We start from the raw sequence: 25,029 nt of genomic DNA, 5'->3' as shown, positions 1-25,029 counted from the left end.
TATGGTCCAAATTACCCTTAAGCTCCTGCTTTAAGTTCCATAAATACCCTAAGGAAAAATCCACCCTGAGCTCAGTTCTCTCTTGCTGAGGCATTCTTTTGCAGAGTTCCTTTTTTCTAATAAAACTTTCCTTTTTCAAACCTATACTGTTATCAGTAAATTCTTCCTATCAACCTGCAAGTTGACTGCTTTCCAATGCCAGGGCTCTGATACCTCACCCAGCAACTAGTAGTAGGCTCTAAATAATGATAGCTATGTATATGTGTATGTATACATGAGTGTGGGGGGTGAAACAGTTAGATCCACAGAAATAAGCCTACTAATGGAGTCTGACACTTCATGATTTATGTAATACCTAACTTGTCTTACTGATAACATTTTTCAAAGGGAGTATATACTTGGCCCTACCCACTCTACACTCAGCAAGACAAAGAAATAACTATACTGAGAACTCTACTGTGGTAAACCTTAAAACAAGCCCAGACTAAAAGCATATGTAGAAAAGAATATGGGTGGAAATCTGAATTACGGGTCTGTGGAGAGGAAACCAGTTGAACAAGTTCTGCAGAGCACATGACTTCAGTGGTTTCCCAGCTCTGTGCAATACAGAAGGGGAACATACCAATGCAGGAACTGACTACTTCAAGCCATTGAGATTCAGTTCCTCCAGGAACAGCTCCTCTGGTACCACACCCATCTTGCACAGCAAACATCACCAAATGCCAGGGTTACTCTATGTTAAAAACCTCCCAAATTTGGCTTTTTCTACAATTAGGATTCTACTAAACCACTAACACTTCTGAGCACCACCTAGGCACTGGAAACAGCCTAGAAATTTCCATATGGTAATGGTAAATCAAAGTATTGAGAGAAAGGAATGCAGAGTATTCCATAAAGCATTCTTCACCATACGCAGAGAGAAGGGAATCAGGATGACTTCCCAGAGAAAATGGTATTGATTTTATAAGTCTTGAAAGACTTGCGGTGTGTGCTGATAAGGGAGAATACATCAGGCCAAGGGCAGAGAATGTGCAGACCCTTGGAAGGATTTACACAGGAATTAATAAGATTTAATTCAAAAGACCATTCTGAGCAGTTGTAGATTAGGAGAAGGGGCTAGAGAGAAGTGAGGAGACACTAGAGAAAGTGTTGCAGTAATCCAGCCAAGAAACAAAAAAGGCTTGTTTTCCAAACCATAAAGGAAAATAAGAAATCTTGGTAGTATTTGTTTCAAAGGAAACTTGAGTATAAATTAGGCCAATCTGAAAAGCTATAGGAATAAGTGAAAAACAGGGAAATGTTTTTGCTTCAAGTTACATATTTAACTTCTGTGTATATTTATATCTAATACAGACCCCTGAGCAAATCACTTCATTCTTAGCATAATCAGACAGAGGAGGTCAAGTCGACTTGTCAAAATAACATGTCGAATTGTTTTATTTCAATAGGGTCCCTGGTCTTATTGGAGCAATGGAAACTAGATCATAGTGAGGGGTTGCACAACTCAGTAAATTTACTAAATATTATTGAATTGTACATTAAAAACAGGTGGATTTTGTGGGATGTGTATTAAACTCCAATAAGGTTTTTTGTTTGTTTGTTTAAGTCTGGGCTAATAGATTAACTACCTACTCCTTGATCAAGTCTTCAGATCTAGAGTCTGGTGAAACATTACCATGGTCAGCTGTCTATCTATCCATCCATCCCTAGTTTACCACTTATCATAGAGCATGAAAAACTTTTTAATCTTGAAATGAAATGAAATTCCAAAACTGAGTTAAATCTAGAAGATAGCTAAGTCTCAGAAGCTACAGCCTAATCATTACTAACCTGTGAGCAGCTCTTAAGAAAAAAACAGGTAAGAGTCCTCTACAAAGTATAAGACAGATACCTATTTCTTTGTAAAAGCAATCCTCCGCTAGAGCCATATTATGTCAAAAATTTAATTTTCACATCTATTATTTAGTAAGAAAATAATAATGGGGGGCCGGGCGTGGTGGCTCAAGCCTGTAATCCCAGCACTTTGGGAGGCCGAGACGGGCGGATCACGAGGTCAGGAGATCGAGACCATCCTGGCTAACATGGTGAAACCCTGTCTCTACTAAAAATACAAAAAAACTAGCCGGGCAAGGTGGCGGGCGCCTGTAGTCCCAGCTACTCAGGAGGCTGAGGCAGGAGAATGGCATAAACCTGGGAGACAGAGCTTGCAGTGAGCTGAGATCCGGCCACTGTACTCCAGCCTGGGTGACAGAGCGAGACTCCGTCTCAAAAAAAAAAAAAAAAAAAGAAAAATAATAATGGGGGTTAACTATGATACACATTAAGAACATAGTACTGCCAGGTGAGGTGGCTCACACCTATAATCCCAGCACTTTGGGAGGCTGAGGCAAGGAGGATCATCTGAGCCTGGGGGCGTTCAGGCTGCAGCGAGCGGAGATCACACCACTGCATTCCAGCCTGGGTAACAGAGTGAAACCTGTGAGAAGAAGGGGAAGGGAGGGAAGGGACGGGGAGGGGAAGGGACGGGGAGGGGAGGGGAAGGGAGGGGAGGGGAGGGGAGGGGAGGGGAGGGGAGGGAAGGGGAAGGGAGGGGAGGGGAGGGGAGGGGAGGGAGTACTTGCCTTCTAAGGCTAACAATGTATTAGGGAAGAGAAAAGTTACAATAAAGATACATGAGAGAGGAACATCTAACTTAGACCTGGGGTAAGGAAGGATGACCAAGTGAGTTTCCCAGAGGAACACTAACTGATTTTCTTAGATAGGCAATATATTTTTTACACAGGTCAATACTTCAATACACAGTTCGAAATTCAGAAAGTATAAAAAAGATACCCAATTAAAAGGAAGAAAACTCCATGAAGTGGACAGGCAAGAGTGACATATGCTGCAGAGATTGAGTACTAGAAAAATTGCCATGGGACACAGCAATTAGGTCATTGGTGGTATGAGCAAGAGAAATTTCAATGGGGAAAAGGAAGGCACAGGAATTACATCCAAATGAGTTAAGATAAGGAAGTGAATATAGGGGCAGGGCACAGTAGCTTACACTTGTAATCCCAGAACTTTGGTAAACCAAGGTGAAGGGATAACTTGAGCTCATGAGGTCCAGGCCAGGCTGGGCAACCTGGTGAAACCCGTTTCTACAAAAAATGTAAAATTTAAGGCCTGGCACAGTGGCTCACGTCTGTAATCCCAGCACTTTGGGAGGCCAAGGCGGGTGAATCATTTGAGGTCACGAGTTTGAGATCAGCCTGGCCAACATGGTAAGACCCCATCTCTACTAAAAATACAATGAGGCAAGATTGTGCCACTCACTGCACTCCAGCCTGAGTGACAGAGCCAGACCTTATCTCAAAAAAAAAAAAAAAAAAAAAAAAAAAAGGTGATTATAGGAAATTTTCCTTGAAAGAACAAAGAGGGGACAACAATCAGAGTGTCTAGGATTAAGGAAGTGTATCTTGAACGGGTGAGGATGTTCATGTGCTAAAGAGAAAGAACCAGCAGGAAAAAAGTGCAAGTTATAGTTGGGAAAATCATATTGGAGTAAGAACCCTAGAAGACAAGAAGGTAGGACAGGATCTAGATCTAGATCACAGATAGAAGGTTAAGTGTTAGGAGAAAAAATATGTTTTTCCCACTGCTACAGGGAAGGAGGTCAAGATGGCATGTTAAGCCAACGTGGTGGCATGCACCTGCAGTCCCAGCTACTCACAAGGTTGAGGTCTGGGGATGGCTGGAGCCCAAGAGTTCCAGGCTGCCATGAGCTATGATTGCGCCACTGCATTCCAAACTGGGCAAGAGAGCAAGATCCTTTCTCTAAAAAATAATTAATTTTTTAAGAGACCATGTTAAATGAGATGGGGTAAATTTGTTAGGGCCAAAACGTGAAGAAGTTTTGAGAGAAAACAGATGTCATCAAGCCATGATGCAGGAAGGTAGAGACAGGGATGCCAACAAAGAATAAAAGGTTTAGTATAACTTTTAGGTGATCAGCCCCACCCATCTCTGCCAATTCAAATGTTACCTTCAAAAGTCACCTCTCCTCCACAAACCTTTCATGACCTACCATCAGAAATAATCTCTTCTCGTTCCAAACTTCTTCTAAATTTTCTTATGGCACTTTATATCTCTTTATCGCCTAATAGTTATTTATGTACATAAGGGTGGAATCCTTTTCTAATTTATCTTTGAATAAATTAGAAAGACTCTACTGAAAGACACACACTGTTCTTTCTCTCTTGCTTAGGGACCATATTACTCCTGGTCTCAATTATAACCAAATAATAAAAGAAAAACAAAACAAAAACAGAAAATTACCCCAAGCTCTTATCACCATAACACTGAAATTCTTTTTCCTACCACAACCCCCACATCCCACACAACTCTGTACTCATTCAACTTAATATCCCCAAGCACCTACTTTGTGAAAAGCACTGCAGTGACAGGTGCCATTGGGTGCCAGGAAGTGGAAAGAGCTTCAACTCTAAAGGAGCACAGAGAACAAGACAAATATACATAGTGTTATGTTTTCCCATGAAAGGGAAAAGCCTGACCATACAATGCCAGCTTATCTTGCAAAACCCAGCCATAAAATAATCTTTCCCTCATCTAAACTCTCACACATTAACTATGTGCATCATTTCCTCAGCAATTACATATTGCCTTGTGATACTGAGACCTCTCATTCTCTGATGTTGGGTAACTTTTCAAATGTTTATGCCCTGTCTGTTCAATTGATCCGTAACCTCCTAAAGGCAGGGCTGTTTTATACTTTCGCATCTTCTTCAGTGCTCCCAGAGTGTCCTGAACAATGGAGGAGCTAAAAATGTGTCTTACTTGCTTTAAAGTAATTATTTTATTGGAGGAATTTTCCCAACTTCTTAGCCATGTTAGAAAAAAATGAGCAATGGAATAGAATCAAGTCATTCAAAATAAAAATGGTTTTTAATAACACAGGAAATGAAAATAATGAAAATAAAAACTGTTTTTAAATAACTTGAGAAAATACTTAGGTTAGAACATAACAATCTTCCATTAAACTGTTACACAGTCTAAGACTGAAAATCTGCAAATGGGTTTTCCCAAAGCAGCTCAGACACTGTTTGGAAATTTCTTTATTGTTATATAAGAAATTATCCTCCTATTAAGCAGATTTCCATTGTCCAGTTCTGTTCCCCTGGCACCACATATGACAAAATGAACCTCTCTCCCATCTCCCAGGAATTTTTTAGTGAAGTAGTAAAATGTTAATATGACAGTTGACTGAATTCCTAAACTGGATGAAAGGTTGAGCTTCTGAGATTCTGATTTTATATTCCTTCTAAATCTTGTTTCCATGTTATATAGCCTCAGTATTCTCAATTATTCTTCATACATCATAATTAGTAGACCCTTTATCATCCTGGTCATGCTCATCAAACATCCTCTCATCCCAGAGCAATAACCAAGTCTCAACTAATGGACGACCAACACCCACTGATTGGGAGGGGTTCTTCAGCTTCTATGTTGAAAAGGATTCTGATCTATCAGCAGTGCTTGCTGTGGGTGTGAAATAACCTACCACAAATCTAACATCCTTGCTCTACACTATAAGATCCATCTTAAAGTATGGCCTCCAGAACTAAATACCAATTTCAGGAAGCCTCTGATTAGTCCAGAGGACAGTGGAACCGTCTTTTCCTTGGCTGCATATACCATATATCTACTAATGAGTTAATGAACTTCTCAGGTTTCTTTCATTTTGTTTTCGTTTCCCACTTATGCTATTCCCACTAACGCTACTTCTCTCCCTTATCCTGTACACTTTTTGAACTCCAATGTAGGATATCACACTTACTACTAATGAATTTCATTATTAGATTCACGGTATATTGAAAGCAAAATGTGTCTTACAATATATTAACCATCTCTCCAGAAACAAGTAAAACCCAAATTTCACTGACACGTCACTGACGCCCTAGTAAGTCCCAATCAAAATGTTTACAAATAACATGCCCTAAAAGTGCTTTCTCTGAACTAAAAATCTGCAGCTCTTTTTGCTGAGATACGATTCGTAACATAAACTCATTTTAAATATATAATTCAGTTGCTTTTAGAATATTCACAATGTTGTGCAACCATCATCACTATCTAATTCCAGAACACTTTCACCACCCAAAAACAAACCCCGGCCGGGCGCGGTGGCTCATGTCTGTAATCCCAACACTTTGGGAGGCCGAGGCGGGCGGATCACCAGGTCAGAAGATCGAGACTATCCTGGCTAACACGGTGAAATCCTGTCTCTACTAAAAATACAAAAAATTGCCAGGTATGTGTTTTTCTCTGATTCACCAATCTGGTGACCCTGTCCAAAAGGAAATGATGTTAATGTGACAGGGCTTTTCTTAGGGAGCTCATGTTGGCTCCCAAGCATCACTTTTCTCGCTAAGTGTTCATAAGTTATCCATCTGACAACGTGGCTCTGGAATTTTTCTGGTCCAATGTTTTGCCAGAAACTAGTTTACTAGACCAGAATTTGTGATATTTATCTTTTCCTTTTTAATAATTACTACATTTGCAACCCCCATTTTTAAAAATCACACTCCCATCTTTGCAATGCTTTAAAGATCACTAAGCAATTATACCTATCCAATTAGTACAATTATGGCTTTAATTTAAGCTCTATAAGCCAAGAACTGGATAACTCAATGGAGAATGTAAACAAACTATCATAAAACACAAAATAGCTGAGAATTGACAATGAACATCTCCCAAATTCTTATTTGAAATAGTCTCTCTTTAAGACAGTCTTAGAGTTCACAAATAAAAAATAAAGTAAAAGAAAGAAAAAATAGTCCCTTAAATCCATAACTCTGATAGAAAAAGTGTTCGCAAACCAAAAAAAAAAACAAAAACAAAAACCTGGAACACTACTGATAAAGTAGGTTTGAAGAATACTGCATACACTATCCTCGGCCTTGGAGACAGAATTTACAAGTCTATGATAAAGATCCCAAGTAATTTGCCACTTAAATAATATTTGGCTTGGTTTTAACTCAGTATTTCTGAAACTTATTTCACCACTAAACCCTTTCTTTAACATCACAGCACAATATACCTCAAAAAATACCGATCTAGAAAGTCAGCCACACAGTTTTTCAAACTCCAAATTTGCACTCTTCTTTAACACAAAGAATAAATTGTTAGTTTGGCAAGTCTAGTCATCTCTTCACAGTCTGTATGTCAAAGCTGTTAATCCAAAACCTGTTTTCTCAATGTCAACTTTACTACACACAATTAATCTGTTTAGCATTACAATATAACTTGCTTGAAAGCACTCTGGAAAATCCTAACCAAATTCCCTAAAAGGATAGTTAAGCCATATGTTTCAAAAAGCTCAACAGTTGAAGTTGCCTTGTTCTGAAAAAAATTAAGATATCAGTTCATAAACTAGAGCACAAGACACCCTCCAGAGCACATTTCCTAAGACACTGCTAAGATTCGAAATGTAAGATACAATCCAAAACTCAAAAAAGCAGGATCTCTATCTCACTCTTCACACCAAAATAAATTCCAAATGGATAAAAGAGTTAAATATTAAAACACTTTACATCCTAAACATACTAGAGGAAAACATGGGAGAATATTTTTATATAATCTCAGGATAGATAAGGACTCTTTAAAAATCATGCAAAAAATTCAAAAGCTAAAAGTAAAATATTAGTAAGTTCAATAACATTTTAAAACTTTATTTGAAATACAAAGTCAAAATTTAAAGGACAATGGCCGGGTGAGGTGGCTCATGCCTGTAATCTCAGCACTTTGGGAGGTCAAGCCAGGCGGATCACCCGAGATAAGGAGTTCAAGACCAGCCTGGTGAACATGGCAAAACCCTGTCTCTACTAAAAAATACAAAAATTAGCCCAGTGTGGTGGTAAGAGCCTATAATCCCAGTTCCTCGGGAGGATGAGGCACAAGAATCGCTTGAATCTGGCCGATATCACACCACTGCACTCCAGCCTGGGCAACAGAATGAGACTTTCTCAAAAAAAAAAAAAAAAATTAAAGGACAAAGTGGAATAAATATTTATAACATTCATAGTGTACAATGAGCCAATTTCCTCAATATATAAAGAGCTCTTACCAATAAGAAAAAGAACAATAATCCAATAGAAAAATGAGCAAAGGATGCTGCCGAAACAGTTCACAGAAAAGAACATACAAATGGCTTTTAAACACATGTAAAGATGCTCATCTTCACTCATAATTAGATAATCCAAAAATGTAGCTACAATGAAATACCATTTTCACCTATGAACCTGGCAAATGTAAAAAATCTGTAATACTCTGGATTGGTAAAATTAAAGGGGAAATAGCCTTCTTATATGTACATTATTGACAGGCAGATGTGTAAACTGGTACAACCTCTTAGGAGAGCAAATTGACAATATTTATGAGAACTAAATATGCATATTCCCTTTGACCCAGAAATTACACTTTTAGAAATTTGTCCGGCAAGAATACTCATACATGCACAATGGCATACCTACAAAGTGACTAACCACAGCACTTTTTATAACAGCAAAAGCTGGAGAGAAAATGTCCATTAACAGGTTAACTCCAAAACTGATAACTAAGGAACTGTGAGGGAAAAAAAGAGGCACTTCATTCCACATTCACTCATGTGAAATGAATCTTAAGATGCAAAGCAAAACAGTGGCTCATGCCTGTAATCCCAACACTTAGGGAGGCCAAGGTGGGCAGATAACCTGAGGTCAGGAGTTCAAGACCAGCCTGGCCAACATGGTGAAATCTCTCTCTACTAAAAATACAAAAATTAGCCAGGCGTGATGGCAGATGACTGTAGTCCCAGCTACTTGGGAAGCTGAGGTGGGAGAATTGCTTGAACCTGGAAGGTGGAGGTTGTAGTGAGCCAAGATTATACCACTGCACTCCAGCCTGGGCAACAGAGCAAGACTCCATCTCAAAAAACAACAACAAAAAGATGCAAAGCAAAATGTACAGTGTGCTACCACTTCTAAATAAATCAAAGTGATGTGTATTTATATGCACAGAATATCTCTGGAAAGAGACACAATCATGATAGCAGTTCCATGTGCGGAAAATAACTGAATAGCTAGAGAAAGAAGACTAAGAATATAGACTTTTTTCAGTGTTATATACTTGCATAGTCTCTGAATTATGTATCATGTCTGTGTATTACCTGTTTCTAAGAACAAAATGTTTTAAATTTACAACTTTTAAATTAAGACCAAATCTATCTAAAAAAACATTTCTATGGGGATTCTCAAATTAAGGAAAACCCAAAAGTCAAGCCATTGTCAAACACTACCTTTTCAAACTATCAATTATGAAAAGGCATTGCCCAAACTAATGACATAGTATGTCTTCAGGGAAGAAACACATTTTTGTGCAGCGGTGTGATCATAGCTTGCTGCAGCCTGGAACTCTTAGTTAGGCTCAAGTGATCCTCCCACTTCAGCCTCCGGAGTAGTTGGAACTACAGGTGTGTGCCACCACACTTGACTTTTTTAAATTTCTTATATTTTGTAGACACAGGGTCTGAATATGTTGCCTAGGCTGGTCATGAACTCCTGGCCTGATGCTACCCTCCCTCCTCGGCCTCCATAAGTGTTGGGATTACTGGTGTGAGCCACAGTGCCCAGCTCCAAAAAACATTTTGTTATAATAGTCATTTAAGTAAAAGACAAACTTTGTTTACTTTTAGCTGTTTTAAAGGTCATCTGAGATATGTTATTTATAGTAAAATGACCTGCTGATTAAGGCACACTGCATATCTGTGAGACTTTTTCTATTTAAATGTTATCATTTTCCTATTTTTAATGATCCTAAGTTTTTTTTCCTCTTCTTTTCAACTTTTCCTTTTCTAATTTTGCCCCATTCCCTGTTGTATTCCTCAGTTCATTCTGTTTTTAGGATCACTAGTTAATTCTATTCAAGAAAATATTTTTAATTTCTTATGTTGTTTATCAATGATCCCAAGCAACAGTCTGACACTTCTTCACTTGATGAATAAATACCTATCAGAGTAATACAATTTCCTTCTGCTACAGAAACCTCACAGATCTTAGAGCCCAGTGTGTCTCAACCCCCAAACAGCTGCCCCAACAGAAGCCAAGCCCTGGGCTGGCAGCTGCCTCTCCAATGTTCCTTCTGCTTTCTGTTATGATTTCCAATGAGTCAACAGGAAGGTATTCTGAGTAAAGAAGTAATAGAGGCTTTTAGACAGGACTTTCCTCCTCCCACAACCCCAAAATACAGTTCTTACCAAATGATCCAAGGCAATTTCCAATCCAATTTGCCACTCCTGTCTGTATGAAGTAACTCTTTAACAAACAAGAAAGTGGCAGGAAGGAACACCTTTCTAAGCTAAATCCAAAGCAGATACCAAGTTATGAAGAAGAGAAGCAATTAGGAAGGGTCCAACAAGCTAGTTAGACACAAAAATATGTAAGACAACTGGAGACTTTCCCTCAGGTGGCTGGTGGAAGAGACTCCAAAATAAGTGGCAGGAAACTGATAGAGTTCCCTTACTGACTTGAAAACTACACAAGTTACTTAATGTCTCTGGGCACCAATTAAAGAGGTTGGACTTCAATGTTGCTACTTCAGCGCCTGCAGAAGTTAAGAGCACCAGCTTTGGTGTCACAAACCTGGGCTTGAATTCCAATATATGACCTTGGGAAAAGTGTTATCAACTCTATTTTTTTCCCTCTTTAAAATAAAAATAACGCCTATCTCACAATAATGTTATATGTAAACTCCATCATCATTCCGCTTAATTAACAGCAGTTACTACTGTTGTCATTATTTTTAGAAGCAGAAGTACAGCAGCAGCAGACTAATATGGCAGTTAAGAGAAAGGACTTCAGAGTCCTTGCCAAACCTAAAATCTGGATCAACCACTTACTAGATGAATGAGTTAACCTCTCTGAGCTTTGCTTTCTTATCTGTTAAATGTAGATAATAAGCACCTCACAGGGCTTCAAGAATAGCTAATTAGATAAAGCATGTAATGTGCTTAGCACAGTGCCTTGCACGTAGAAAGTATGCAATAAACGGTACTGATCATGACAATGAGGAAGAGGGGGAGAGGCAAGGGGAATACGCTGACTTTGGGACAGACAGAAAATATTTTAGATTATGATTGTCTCGCAAATTGCAGGTTTTTGGTTTTTTGTTTTGCGGGATTATTTTGGCTTTCCTTTAGCTGCCTTAAAGGTAAAGTACTGGCCGGGCGCGGTGGCTCAAGCCTGTAATCCCAGCACTTTGGGAGGCCGAGACGGGCGGATCACGAGGTCAGGAGATCGAGACCATCCTGGCTAACACGGTGAAACCCCATCTCTACTAAAAAATACAAAAAACTAGCCGGGCGAAGTGGCGGGCACCTGTGGTCCCAGCTACTCGGGAGGCTGAGGCAGGAGAATGGCGTAAACCCGGGAGGCGGAGCTTGCAGTGAGCTGAGATCCGGCCACTGCACTCCAGCCTGGGCGACAGAGCCAGACTCAGTCTCAAAAAAAAAAAAAAAAAAAAAAAAGGTAAAGTACGGAGGTTTCTAGAATAAAATGCCGTATTGAAATAACTAATACTTCCCAACATACAACTATTTTAAAAAAAATTTTCACCCAACATTCAAACTTAAGCAAGTAAACTCTTACTCTTCAAAATAAACCATTAACCAGATCTTTCTTAAACATTTATATGTTTAAGATTTTTTTAATTCACACACTGTCAAACCACAGAGATCAATCAGATTACTAAGAGACTTCTAGAAAAAAAAATGAAGGAGCAGAGCCCTGATTTGATCCGGTAGGCCACAGGCCCTCCACGTTCCACTGGCGCTTCACTCAGCTAGCTCAAAGATACGGTCTCTAGGCAACCAAGTCCTGAATTAAGCAAACAACCACAGTAATATGAATCACTTCCGGATGTTCTCACTTTGCCTACCAGCACTTTCTTACACAAATACTTGTAAAGGGGTTTATTTAGCACCAGCTAGAAACAACCAAGTGTCCATCAGATACCACAAGGCTTAAAAATGTTCAAAACAGGTTCCACTACCAACTGGTATTCCCAGATGTGACACTGTGAAGCAGAAGGAATTGTACAGCAATCAGAGGCAGGTCACCACACTAAGCTGGAAAATGAAATTCCCAGAACATGCCAACTTGGGTCCTCAAATGTATTTTTACTGTTTTGTCATTAGGGATATTAAAATATATAAAAACAGTTGCTCTGACCTTAAGACTAGAAGAAATACATGCCAAATGAGGTCAAACTAATGGGCCACACTTAGCCCAGCCAGATTTTTTCCCCAGCCTTGACTGGTGGACAATCCATTCGCTCAGCTGCCCAATTAACACTGGTTTTTCATAGTCACATCTATTTCAACACCTATTGATTATAAGGGAAAGTGGTAAACTATGTAACCCAACTCTCTTGGCTACCCGCTTCTTTTTTTTCACCTTGAAAGGATCTTTTGTGCCACACTATTCTTCATGAACTAAAAAGAGATCATTTAAGTTATTAACAAGAATGGAGACAGAAAAGGACTTAATTAAAAATAAAAACTACAATAGGACAAAGCAACTGTGGTTAACAGAACCAAGGAAAAAATATCAAGACTGTAGAAAATCAAGTCAGTGCAACAAAAGATGTATGTGAGACACATACCTAGAATGCTTATTTAACATAAACAAAATGAAGAAGAGTCATAGACTACATAGATCTAACTAATGATCAGAATTAATCAATACAGGCATAACGGACAATTTCCTAGAGCTAAAATAAACAAACAAGAGACATTATAAACCAAGAAGAGTCTCCACATTACAGGCAAAATTGTTAAGCCAGTATCAACCCTAACATGTTAACTGGGGAAATGTTTATACCTCAAGGAACAACAATTCTACAAATTTCAAGTCACAAAAAAAGGAAAAGAAAAAAAAAGTCAAGTTACTTGTCAGAGTTAAAATTAAGCTAGCTTCAGATGTTGTTTCTCAATAATAAGAGGTATAAGTAAACAAAGTCACATATATTTTTCTCAGAAAAATGAAATATGGTTCACCATAATAGAATGTAAAAGTCCAGAACTAGAAATATATATATAATATTTGACAAAATAGACATCAATTGCTAATAATAAACAGCTGGTTTTTAAACTATATTAGAGGCCTGTAATTCCACCACTTTGGGTGGCTGAGGCAGGAGGATCACTTAAGGCCAGAAGTTCGAGATAAGTTCCCCTTACAATCAACATAACAAGACCCCATCTCTACAAATATATAAAAATGAAGCCAACAGATTATTAAACTGAAAATTTTGCAAGGTTTTAGAGAAATTAAACTAGCTAGACTTCGAGTTGATAGAATAAATCACAAATCAAAAGACTGACATTTAGACTCAAAAAAATTTAAAACTACAATGAAGAAAACAAATACAATGAAACATCAAGGGAAAATGTTTGTAGCAAATACGAGAGAAAGTCAATGTCCATGTTATAAAAGAGCTCACAAAAGTTAACATCATGATCCTAGAAGCCAAGCACATAACAAAAATAGAAAATTTGCATAAGAAAATAATACTGATAAACAAATATATAAGAAAATGTTTAACCTCTCCAGCAATCAAAGCAATAGAACTTTAAACAGGAATAAACCTAAATAAATTATGAACATTAGATGGCCACTGAAAAGAGTAAATCAAGACAATACAGGCCGGGTGTGGCTGCTCACGCCTGTATCCCAGCACTTTAGCAGAAAGACAGCTTGAGCCCCAGGAGATGGAGACCAGCCTGGCAACACAGAGAATCACCATCTCTACAAAAAAATATATTTTTTTAATTAGTTAGGTGAGATGGAGTGGGTCTATAGTCCCAGGTACCCGAGAAGCTGAGGTAGGAGTATCTTTGTTCTTTCAAGGAAAATTTCCTATATTCACCTTTTTTTTTTTTGAGATAATGTCTGGTTCTATCACCCAGGCTGCAGTACAGTGGCGTGATCTCAGTTCACTGCAACCTCCACCTCCCAGTTCCAGTGATTCTTGTGCCTCAGCTTCCAGAGTAGCTGGGATTACAAGCACATGCCACCATACCCAGCTAATGTTTTTTGTATTTTTAGTACAGATGGGGTTTCACCATGTTGGCCAGGCTAGTCTCGAACTCCTGGAATCAAGTGATCCGTCTGCCTTAGCCTCCCAAAGTGCTGAGATTACAGGTGTGAGCCATCACGCCCAGCCAAGATACTCAATACTTTATTGTAATATAGGCTTTGTGCTATATAATTTTGCCCAACTGTAAGCTAACATCAGTATTCTCAGCACAATTAAGGTGGGCTGGGCTATGATATTCAGTAGGTTAGGTGTATTAAACGCATTCTGACTTACAATGTTTTCAATTTTCAATGGGTTTATTGGGATATAATCCCTTCATAAATCAAGGAACATCTGCGTAGTAACTTAAAAATCTGAATTTGTGATTAGATCTAAAAATTATATACACAGTTTCTCCTCTTAATCCCTTCTTTTCCTTCATTATAAAATTATCACTGTAAAAAGCATTTTAAATATATAGTACAGTATTAAGTAAAAAGGAAGACTCACACCCTCTAACCCCATTCCAATCCCTAGAAGTATCCTCTGTTTCTGGTGTTTTCCTTCAGGCAAAAGCTAAGGTCTGAAGTGAAAAAACTAGGGTTACCAACCTTAGGACCTTGAAAGTGGCAAGAAAATTCCTGTCATCTTCACGTTAAATCTGCTTTTCCTTTTACAGATTTAATGTGAAAATTCAAGAGGCCGGGCACAGTGGCTCATGCCTGTAATCCCAGAACTTTGGGAGGCTGAGGTGGGTGGATCACAAGGTCAGGAGACTGAGACCAGCCTGGCCAACATGGTGAAACCCCCGGTCTCTACTAAAAATATAAAAAATTAGCTGGGTGTGGTGGCAGGCACCTGTAATCTCAGCTACTTGGGAGGATGAGGCAGGAGAATCACTTGAACCCAGGAGGTGTAGGTTACAGTGAGCCGAGGTAGCGCCACTGCACTCCAGCCTGGGCGACAAGAGTGAGACTCCGTCTCAAAAAAAAAAGAAAGAAAGAAAGGAAAAAATTCAGGATATCCTTTATCCAGGTGCTTGGATAAAAGTTTGTTGAGTGCAGGCCGGGTGCGGTGGCTCAGGCCTGTAATCCCAGCACTTTGGGAGGCCAAGGTGGGCGGATCACAAGGTCAGGAGATCAAGGCCATCCTGGCTAACACGGTGAAATCCCGTCTCTACTAAAAAATAACAAAAAATTAGACGGGTGTGGTGGTGGGCGCCTGTAGTCCCAGCTACTCGGGAGGCTGAGGCTGGAGAATGGTGTGAACCTGGGAGGCGGAGCTTGCAGTGAGCTGGGATCCCACCATTGCACTCCAGCCTGGGAGACAGCGAGACTCTGTCTCAAAAAAAAAAAAAAAAAAGAAAAAAATTAGGTGGGCATCGTGGGGGGCGCCTATGCTCTCAGCCACTTGTGAGGCTGAGGCAGGAAAATGGCATGAACCCGGGAGGCGGAGCTTGCAGTGAGCTGAGATCGGGCCACTGCGCTCCAACCTGGGAGACAGAGCAAGGCTCCATCTCGGGAAAAAAAAAAAAAGTGTATTGAGTGCCTACTGTATTTCACTGTGCCAAGCAATTAACCATCACAGTAACTGTGTAAGATGCATAGTGTTCCCATTCTGCAAAGGACAAATTTGGGCTCACTCCGCGAGGTTAAGCAACTTGCAAAACCAGAATCAGAACTCACACCTGCCAAAACAGAAAGTCTGATTCTTTTCACTGTGGTAAGATATCTCAACATTCAAGATTTTCAAAGACATTTTATTCAGACTTTTTGAATTTCTATTTTACTTAATTATTTGTACTATGAGAATATAGAATCACATGACTTTTCTTAGTAATAATAATGGGTACTAACTAGTTGACTCTTTACATTTCTTAATTTTAAATTTTGCTAAGCTGGGTGCGGTGTCTCACGCCTACAATCCCAGCACTTTGGGAGGCCGAGGTGGGTGGATCACTTGAGGTCAGGAGTTCGAGACCAGCCTGGCCAACATGGTCAAACTCCCTCTCTACCAAAAACACAAAAATTAGCCAGGCGCGGCGACGGGCACCTGTAATCCCAGCTACTCAGGAGGTGAGGAAGGTGAATCATTTGAACCTGGGAGGCGGAAGTTGCCGTGAGCCCAGATCGCACCACTGTACTCCAGCCTAGGCCACAGAGCCAGACTCCATCTCCGGGAAAAAAAAAAAAAAAAATTTTTTTTGCTACATTTTCAGCTACGTGGTAGGGTAAAAAGCTTTCAGCAGCGACATTAGAAATGAATATGCCCCATTTGCAACATTGTTACGATGTAGAAAAGCACTCAGCTTCAACCACTTTTAACAAACACACTTTTAAATGCAACCCACTTCTTATGGTGGAGCCTGTCCAAGGCTGTTGCACTAAATTAAAATCAGAAAAAAGAATGGAGGTTTCTTCTTAAAATGGTCTATGTCACCATTTTAAGAGTTAAGAATAAATCTCACCCCATACTTCCCCTTGGAAGGGGAAATAATTTATTTATAATTATAAATAAATGAATAGATCAGCTCCTAGTGCCACCATGTCATTACACAGCTACATGCTATGGTCCCTTAGTCACACTGGGTCTCATGAGATAACTAGACTTCTCATCTGTACAAAGAGAGCTTGGGTAACCATCCTAAAAATGATTTCCCTCAACATTTAAGTGAAGTTCCTCATTTTGAGAATTCTAGAAGTGCTGGGCATGATATTCTTCCTAGTCACCTTGCCTAACCATTTTGTTTTCTTGCTTCTTAAATGTCTTAACCTCTATTTGCATGATCACAGGGTGCCAGCCTGGACATATCCCAGTGTTCATGGAATTCTGATATCACTTACACGGAGAAGAGATCTGAAGAGCCCATCCCAGAAAATGCTCTATGCCAACAGTAAAGACATATGCACAAAAAAGACTTTGTTCCCAAGAACTAATTTCTTTCCAAGACACCTTTCCAATTCCTCTAAATTACAAAAAGTGACACGCTTCTATTTAGTGCTAAGCTCAACTTACCACCGTGGAGTTGCTGACAATCTCCAACCAGCCAGCATTCCTACTTTCCCTTCTACAAGAGGGGTTGCCCTACTCCTTGAGTTGGGGTACGGGCACTCAGCAGCAGAAAGGTGGCCCATGACAGACTTGAAAGCGCACACCAGGAATTGTCTGAAACTCAGAATGCTGGAATTAACTTTCTTCCTGTGACCTTTAACCTAGCTGAATTTTCTTCCATTTCCAGTACTAATCATACTTTCTTCTCACGTGCAGACTTCCCTGTTCTGTCCTGCCTGACATGTTCTCTTCTTGGTTCTTTTCACCTGAACCTTATTCTGATCTATTACTTCCTCCTGTCCAAGACCTGAGCACTGAACATACCTCACACATTTAAATGTTATTTCCTTCAACTGAATGAAATGGTATTCATCACTCCTACACAACTGCTCCTTAGCCAAAACAAATGTAAAACTCAATAAGAACAGACAAAAGGATAAAAATAAGCTTCGATTTAAGCATAAATAGTAATTTAAGATGTATAAGCGACTCATAAAATCCTTGATCCATTGTGTAGCCCTTAGCAAAAAGCCTTGAATCATTAGGTGATATTTCATTAGAACAGCGGCTTAATTTCAATATTGAAGCTGCTCTCCAAACAATGAAGAAAAACAGAAATCTCTACATTTTCTATTTCTCAACCACTCCCAGTGATCATTTATAGGAATTACCCCTAAATTTTCCCACTTAACCTTTCAGGGAAACACAAACCCACACCGACAGAAAACTCTCGTCTCTCTACACTTATACTCTCTTACTTATACTCACTGCCTCTACACAGTCATATTCACTCTCTACACACTCCTCTCTTTTCCCAAGAAAGAGCTCTGTTACAGGCAGAGGAGAAAATGGAGAGCCCCAGGATACACAATGGGGCCACTGTACTAAAAGGTGGAGCTTTTAGTAGGAGGAGTAGAGGTATTATAAATAGAACTGAGGAGGGGAACCTTTTCTCTCTCCGATCTCTATGATCTTTATTCCTGGCCTTGGAGTTACCGTAAATCCCAGATCTTGGGGCTCCTCCAACTTGGGAGGGGTGGAGGTTATGAAGGAAACAGGATGGAACCAAACCAAAAAGGCAAACTGGGCCTAGTGCTAGAGGGGAAAGAGGGGCCCTAGGAACACACAAGATACAGCCCGGCTCACCAAGGTAGGAGAAAGAACTGGAAGAGATTAATAGCTAGCTAATAACAAAGAGCATGCCATTTGTCCTTGGTGCACTCCCAACACGTTTTAGGGGTGGCAACAGCCACATAGGTGGCTGACAGGGATTCTAGTCCTCTTCTCTCACCATAACATTCCCAGGCTTCTTTCCTTTGCCCTCTCTAGTTATACAATCTAAATAGGTGCTTCCAACATTGATTTTTTAAAAACAAAGCCTTAAACAACAACAAAAATCACCACACCCAGTTTTATGATTGCCTCCATAAAATAGACCAGGCACCTTTCCATGATGCCAGGCCAATGGGCAGGGTGTGCTAGGGTAATATGCCACTATTATGCCCTCCCTTAAAAAAAAAAAAAAAAAAAAACCCAAAGATCATCACAATGGCTCCACTGCCTTTTTTTTTTTTTTTTTTTTTTTTTTTTTTTTTTTTTAGACAGTTTCACTCTTGATGCCTAGGCTGGAGTGCAGTGGCACTATCTCGGCTTACCACAACCTCCACCTCCCGGGTTCAAGCAATTCTCCTGCCTCAGCCTCCCGAGTAGCTGGGATTACAGGCAGCTGCCACCACGCCTGGCTAATTTTGTATTTTTAGTAGAGACGGGGATTCTCCATGTTGCTCAGGCTGGTCTCCAACTCCTGACCTCCAGGTGATCCGCCTGCCTCAGCTTCCCAAAGTGCTGGGATTACAGGCATAAGACACCGACCGTGATAGTTACTTTTTAAGTATGCAAAAGCACTCAACTAAAAAACACCCCAGGGGATCATGCCCCTGGGTGGTCTTTAAAGGAAATGGGCTACTATACTGGAAAAAAACATCTGACAGGAAAAAAGACACTCTAGAGTAGCTGAAAATAAAATGTCTTGCTAATGCAGCACCTGATGAAGAAAATATGATGAAGTGTAACATTTTACTCAGGCCATGATATCCCAGCATAAGGCAAAGTTCTAAAATTGTTTTAAATCTTGTTTCTCAACAGGGGGAGGAGTGGGGGGCAAGGAAGGACCATCGGAATCACTAGAGGCATTTAAAATACAGTCGGCCCTCCTTATCCGTGGGTTCTGCATCCATGGACTCAACAAACTATGGATCAAAAATAGTCAGAAAAAAATAAAGATACAAATAAAACAATACAGTGTAACAACTATTTATGTAGCATTTACATTGGATCAGGTATGATAGTAATCTACAGATGTTTTAAAGTATATAATATGTAATATGCTAAGGTTATATGCAAATACTATGCCATTTTATATAAGGAACTTTGAGCAACTGTGGATTCTGGTATCTGCAGGTGTCCTGGAACCAAACCCCCACAGATACCGAGGGACTACTATGTATGTGTCTGGACCTCCCACCCAGATCTACTGAACCACAATTTCTATGGTAAGGCCCAGATAGCTGTATTTTTTTTTTTTTTTTAAGTTACCCAGGTGATTCTAATGCACACATCTGGTTAACCACCACAGTTAAAAAAATGATGAGGCCAGGCACAGTGGCTCACGTTTGTAACCCCCAGCACTTTGGGAGGCTGACGCAGGCAGATCACCTGAGGTCAGGTGTTTGAGAACAGCCTGGCCATTATGGTGAAACCCCGTTTCTACTAAAAATACAAAAATTAGCCAGGCGTAGTGGCAGGTGCCTGTAATTCCAGCTACTTAGGAGGCTGAGGCAGGAGAATTGCTTGAACCCGGGAGGTAGAGGTTGCAGTGAGCCAAGATCACGCCACTGCACTCCAGCCTGGGCAACAGAGCGAGACTCTACAAAAAAAAAAAAAAAAAAAAAAAAAAAAGATGGAAACTATTCTTCAATCAAGAAAACTACAAGTAGACCAAAAAACTCAGGCTTCAGTTTCCTCATTAAATGAGATGGTTGAACGAGATTAGCAGTTGAACTAGATTAGTGGTAGTGTTTGGGGAAGGGGAGGTGTTAGCTAAAACACCCTCTGTAAAAAGTGAATTTTTTCAGGAAATTCAACAGTAAAACAAAAGCAGAGCTACTTTGGAAGGTGTGTTGAGGCTCTTCCCTCTCACCCCCAGGTCACCTCAGTGGAATCACCAAAGCTCCACAGAGCACAAGATGGTCTCTTAGAACGGCTGCAGCTTTCAAATTCTTTGACCTTCCAAACCTAGAAATCCACAATTTAAATGGCAGAGAACTTACAATTTTTGTTTTCTTATAAACTTCATGAGAAAATGTGCCCTTTTCTAGTGATACAGCATGTCTTGCTATGTCATCTTCTATTATTTAGAAAGACAAGTGTTATCCTCCTAAGTCATCACTGAAACCCAAGCTCCAGTTTCCTGGAAGTTTTAAGCTCAGAAAGGAAGCCTAGATACAAGAGGGCATGCAAAATACAGGTTAGTGTTTGCCCCAGGAGAAGGAAGAACGGGACCAGAGGGGCACAAAAGAGACTTTAAATGCAGCGATGTTGGTTTTGTTTTGTTTGGTTTTAGAGGAAAGGGAAATATCTCAAGTGTTAACATTTGTTAGTTCTGGGATACAAAGATGTTTGCTGTATTGTTCTCTGGAATTTCCTGTAGCATTTTAAGATTTTCAGAATTAAAACACACACATACACACACACACACACACGTGCACATTTATTAGCACCATTTCAAACACCCCTTTTATTAAATGTTAATTACAAATATTTCATTATCCCTCACTTGCCTTCACCAAAGGTCACTTATAGAATACATGATCTATAATTACATCTACCCTGGGACTCTGCAAAAGAACACAAGCACCAGAACAAAAGAAATGAATCAATAATACCAAACTGACACTCTAAAATTAAGACCACAAGGTTGTAGGGCATCTGAAAAAGAAAAAGAACAGCCTTACAAATTCACTTCACAAAGAATGCAGAGGATGCTGCCTCTGAATATTGCCAAACAGATGGACCTACACCAACAGTACTACACTGCTAAGCCTCCCAAACCAAGCACCCACTCCACAGGTCATAGAAGGAGACTCAATTCATATATAAATCAAAATTCATGAAGAATAAGTGAAACATTAAAGCCAAAAACTTCAAACCCTAAAAATGCTATTTCCACCCGACAGTTGGTAATGCCCAAAACATGTACAATAAGCATAAAACTGAACAATACAAACCTGGAAAATTTTTCAGTACACTTAAATGCTCATCACAGTAATTCATGATAAACTGTCCTCAAGGCTACTTATTGCCATAAATACCCTACCTATACTTATTCCCTCAACCACCAGCTTCCCAGTTACATCTATAATATACTCAAATAAATCTTTTCTTTTTTCCCCTGCCCCCAAAACAGTTTTGTCACCCAGGCAGGCTAGAGCACAGTGATGAGAACACAGCTCACTGCTGCCTCGACCTCCCAGACTCAAGTGATCCTCCCTCCTCAGGCTCCCAAGTAGCTAGGACTACAGGCGCGCACCACCATGCCCGGCTAACTTTTTAAATTTTTTTTATAGAGACAGGGTCTCACTATGTTGCCCAATCTGGTCTCAAACAGCTGGGTTCAAGTGATTCCCCTCCACCTTGGCCTCCCAATGTGTTGGAATTACAGGCATGGACCACTGTGCTCAGCCTCAAAGAAATCTTTATTTGTATTCACACTATTATCAGTTCCCTTCTCTTAATCTTCTCTCTAGCCAGCCAATCTTTACCTCTTTGCTTCTTCCAAATGACAAAGGTACTCATAAGCCACATTCTGACGTCTCCTTTCATCCATCTCCTCTGCAGTAAGTCTTTCATTATCCAGGACAGCTAAAACATAAAAGAAAGAATGTAAACACCAGGATCTGTAGGGTTCCTGAGTGATAAAAGATTGCCACAGTATCAATTTCCTGCTACTCACCTAGAAAGTCAGGGTAACTAATGAGTGTGTAGCTAGCCAGATGTACTACAATGACTTTCCTAAAACAAGAACTATGTGGTTTCAACTATACTCATCTTGACCTTTTTAAACATGGATGATAGTATAAATATGTACTAAGTTTTAGTGTAATCTTGAAAAATACTGTCTTGAGATTTTGGCCGAAATCTGTCCCTATCTGCCAGAATGCCTTCTAAATACAGATCTGATAATGTTGTTTCCCTCTTTTATTAATGACCAAAGCCAGCAGTTATTGAGAAATAAGTGACAGCAACTGTACTAAGCATTTTACATGCATTCTCTCATTGAAACCCCACAACAATCCTGTGATTATCAGTCTTATTTTACAGATGAAGAAATTGAGGCTGGGTGAGCCCAGGCCCACGGCAAATAAGTGGCAGGGCCTGAATCCAAACCCGGAGAGTCTGTCTCCAAAGCCTGAGCTTAACCTTGAAGCAATCTGCTTCCTTCATGGGCACCAGGTATGGAATAAATTCCTAACTCCTTGGGAAGGCATTCAAGGCCTTTCCCAGTCTGGTCCCAACTATTTTTGGAAACTCTCCTCTGCCCTTCCTCCCACCACTGTGCAGTCCACACCACTCAGTTCCCAACACAGTGTCCCTCTACTCTTCAATACCTTTGTTCATGTCCTTCCCTCAAATCCTGTCTCTTGTTCCACATGCCCTATCAAACTGTTTTTCTTTTGAGACAGGGTCTTGTTCTGTCACTCAGGCTGGAGTACAGTGGCACATTCATGGCTTATTGCAGCCTCAACTTTCTGGGCTCAAATGATCCTCCTACCTCAGCCCCAAGCAGCTGGGACCACAGGCGTGGGACACCACGCCTGGCTAATTTTTTTTTTTTTTTTTTTTTTTTTTTTTTTTAAGAGATGGAGTCTCATTATGCTGCCCAGGCTGGTCTCAAACTCCAGGCCTCAAACGATCCTCTCACCTCGGACTACCAAAGTGCTGGGATTACACGCAGGAGCCACTATGCCTGGCCACCTGTCAAACTTTCTACACAGCATTCTTCAAGATTCTGTTCAAATGTCACCTTCAGGCCAGGTGCAGTGGCTCACACTTTGGGAGGCCGAGGCGGGGAGATCATTTGAGATCAGGAGTTTGAGACCAGTCTGCCCAACACGGTGAAACCCTGTCTCTACTAAAAATACAAAAATTAGCCAGTGTGGTGGCCGACGCCTGTAGTCCTAGCTACTCGGGAGACTGAGGCAGGAGAATCGCTTGCACCTGGGAGGTGGAGTTTGCAGTGAGCTGAAACTGCACCACTGCACTCCAGGCTGGGCGACAGAGAAAGACTCTGTCTCAAAAAAAAAAAAAAAAGTCACCTTCCGTGCTCATACTGTCTTCCCCAAGCCCCTTCTCCTTACCTACATTACTCTGTATGGCTAGTAAGTTCAGCATCTTTCATCGTTATTGCACCTTATAATTATTAGCATGCACACCTGTCCGACTCTCTGATTAAAACGTTCTTTGGAGGTAGGGCCTGATCTTACTCATCTTTAATTTCATAAATGTGGCACAATACCTCACAAATAACTGTTGATGCGTGAAATGTTGATCCTTTAAAAAAGAACATTATTCCCAGAATATAAAATAAAATCGAAAACCTCATAATCTCAAAGGGTCCTCCTTTAGCCAATCCTGCCTGCAGTTCAATGACGTCCAGGGCCGACAACAGAAAATGAGGAAGTCTTAGGATTTTGTTTCTTTTTTTTTTTTTTTTTTTTTTTTTACTATTTTACTTTTGAAATCTTGAGGAGGGAACTAAGCCCGAGAAAACTGAAGTGACTTGCCCAGGACGGCACCTCTTACCTAGCCTGGGGCCGGACAGGTCTGGACCCTGGTCTACCCCGCAGGCAATACTAGGGCAGCGCCTTTCCACGAAACGGGCAGAGCCCGCGTACCCAGACCCCAGTCCCCGGGACACGCCCTGCGCGGTCCTCCTGCCACCTCACCCTAGGCCGTCTTCCCCAATCTCGGTCGAGCTTGGGCGACGGGAGGGGCTGGGTGGGGCTCCCCCCTACCGCGGCCCCAGCTAGGGCGGGAGGCCTCGGAGGTCCTCTCCGCCGCCTCGGACCCCGAGGGGGCGAGCACCAGGGGCCTCCCCGCCCGCCGACCCACCCGGGCGGCTCTTCCGGGTCCGAGCTGCCGGCAGCCGCCCTGCCCCACCCGCCCGGCCGAGCCCCCAAGGAAATCGCGCCTCGTCTGCAGTTAGCTCGGCCCCGAAGCCCCGCGCCGCAGAGCCCCGCACTCACAGCCATAGTGCGGCCGCGCCACGCCTAGCCCGTCAACCTCGTCTGCGGCGGACATGGCGGCCGAGCCCGGGTCTCCGCTGAAGAAGCCGTGAAACCTTGGAGGCGCGGACAGCGGCAGCTGCAGCTCCTGCCAAGTGCGCGGGCTTGCCCGGGTCCCCGAGGCCCCGCCCATGCCGTCAACCCCACCCCGCAGGCCCAGGCCCAGCGGGACCGCCCGAGCGACACCGCCCTGCCGCACCGCCCAGAGCGGCCGGAAAGAGGCGGGGCTAGCGTCACCATACCCCGCCCCCAACTCCGCCCCCTCAGCCCGGCCCCGCTCTGCATCCCGCTACCGTCTCCGTAGGCGGAAGGAAGAAGGTAGAGCCCATCCTCCAATCGGGCTCACGCTGAGCTTGCCCTGCCGGGAATGCCCGCCCAGGTTCATAGCCCCGCCCCCAGGGCCACCGCCCTATCCGCAACTCTAACCGAAAAACTGCGGGTGTCTGCTGCCTGAAATCAAAGTAGTGGGTCATCTCCCTTCTCTTGCCGGCCCAGCTAACCTCTGCACCAATACTCGGAGAAGGTG

The 25,029-nt window shown here is 41.4% G+C and overlaps 1 protein-coding gene across 1 annotated transcript in view; it reads right to left on the bottom strand.

Annotated features, from left to right (window-relative positions):
• Positions 1–25,029, bottom strand: part of IQGAP1 (IQ motif containing GTPase activating protein 1) — a 209,616-nt gene that overhangs the window by 90,801 nt on the left and 93,786 nt on the right. Inside the window, exons 2-3 of the mRNA XM_050798029.1 lie at positions 24,465–24,718; positions 21,981–22,080 (exon numbers count right to left, since the gene is read on the bottom strand). Of these exons, the coding sequence (XP_050653986.1) occupies positions 21,981–22,080; positions 24,465–24,636 (272 nt within the window). The 5' untranslated portion in view covers positions 24,637–24,718. The remainder of the gene's footprint in view (positions 1–21,980; positions 22,081–24,464; positions 24,719–25,029) is intronic.

The sequence above is a fragment of the Macaca thibetana genome, chromosome 7 (assembly GCF_024542745.1).
Source record: "Macaca thibetana thibetana isolate TM-01 chromosome 7, ASM2454274v1, whole genome shotgun sequence".
In the NCBI taxonomy this organism is placed as follows: domain Eukaryota; kingdom Metazoa; phylum Chordata; class Mammalia; order Primates; family Cercopithecidae; genus Macaca; species Macaca thibetana.
This window is presented reverse-complemented; position numbering and strand designations above follow the sequence as displayed.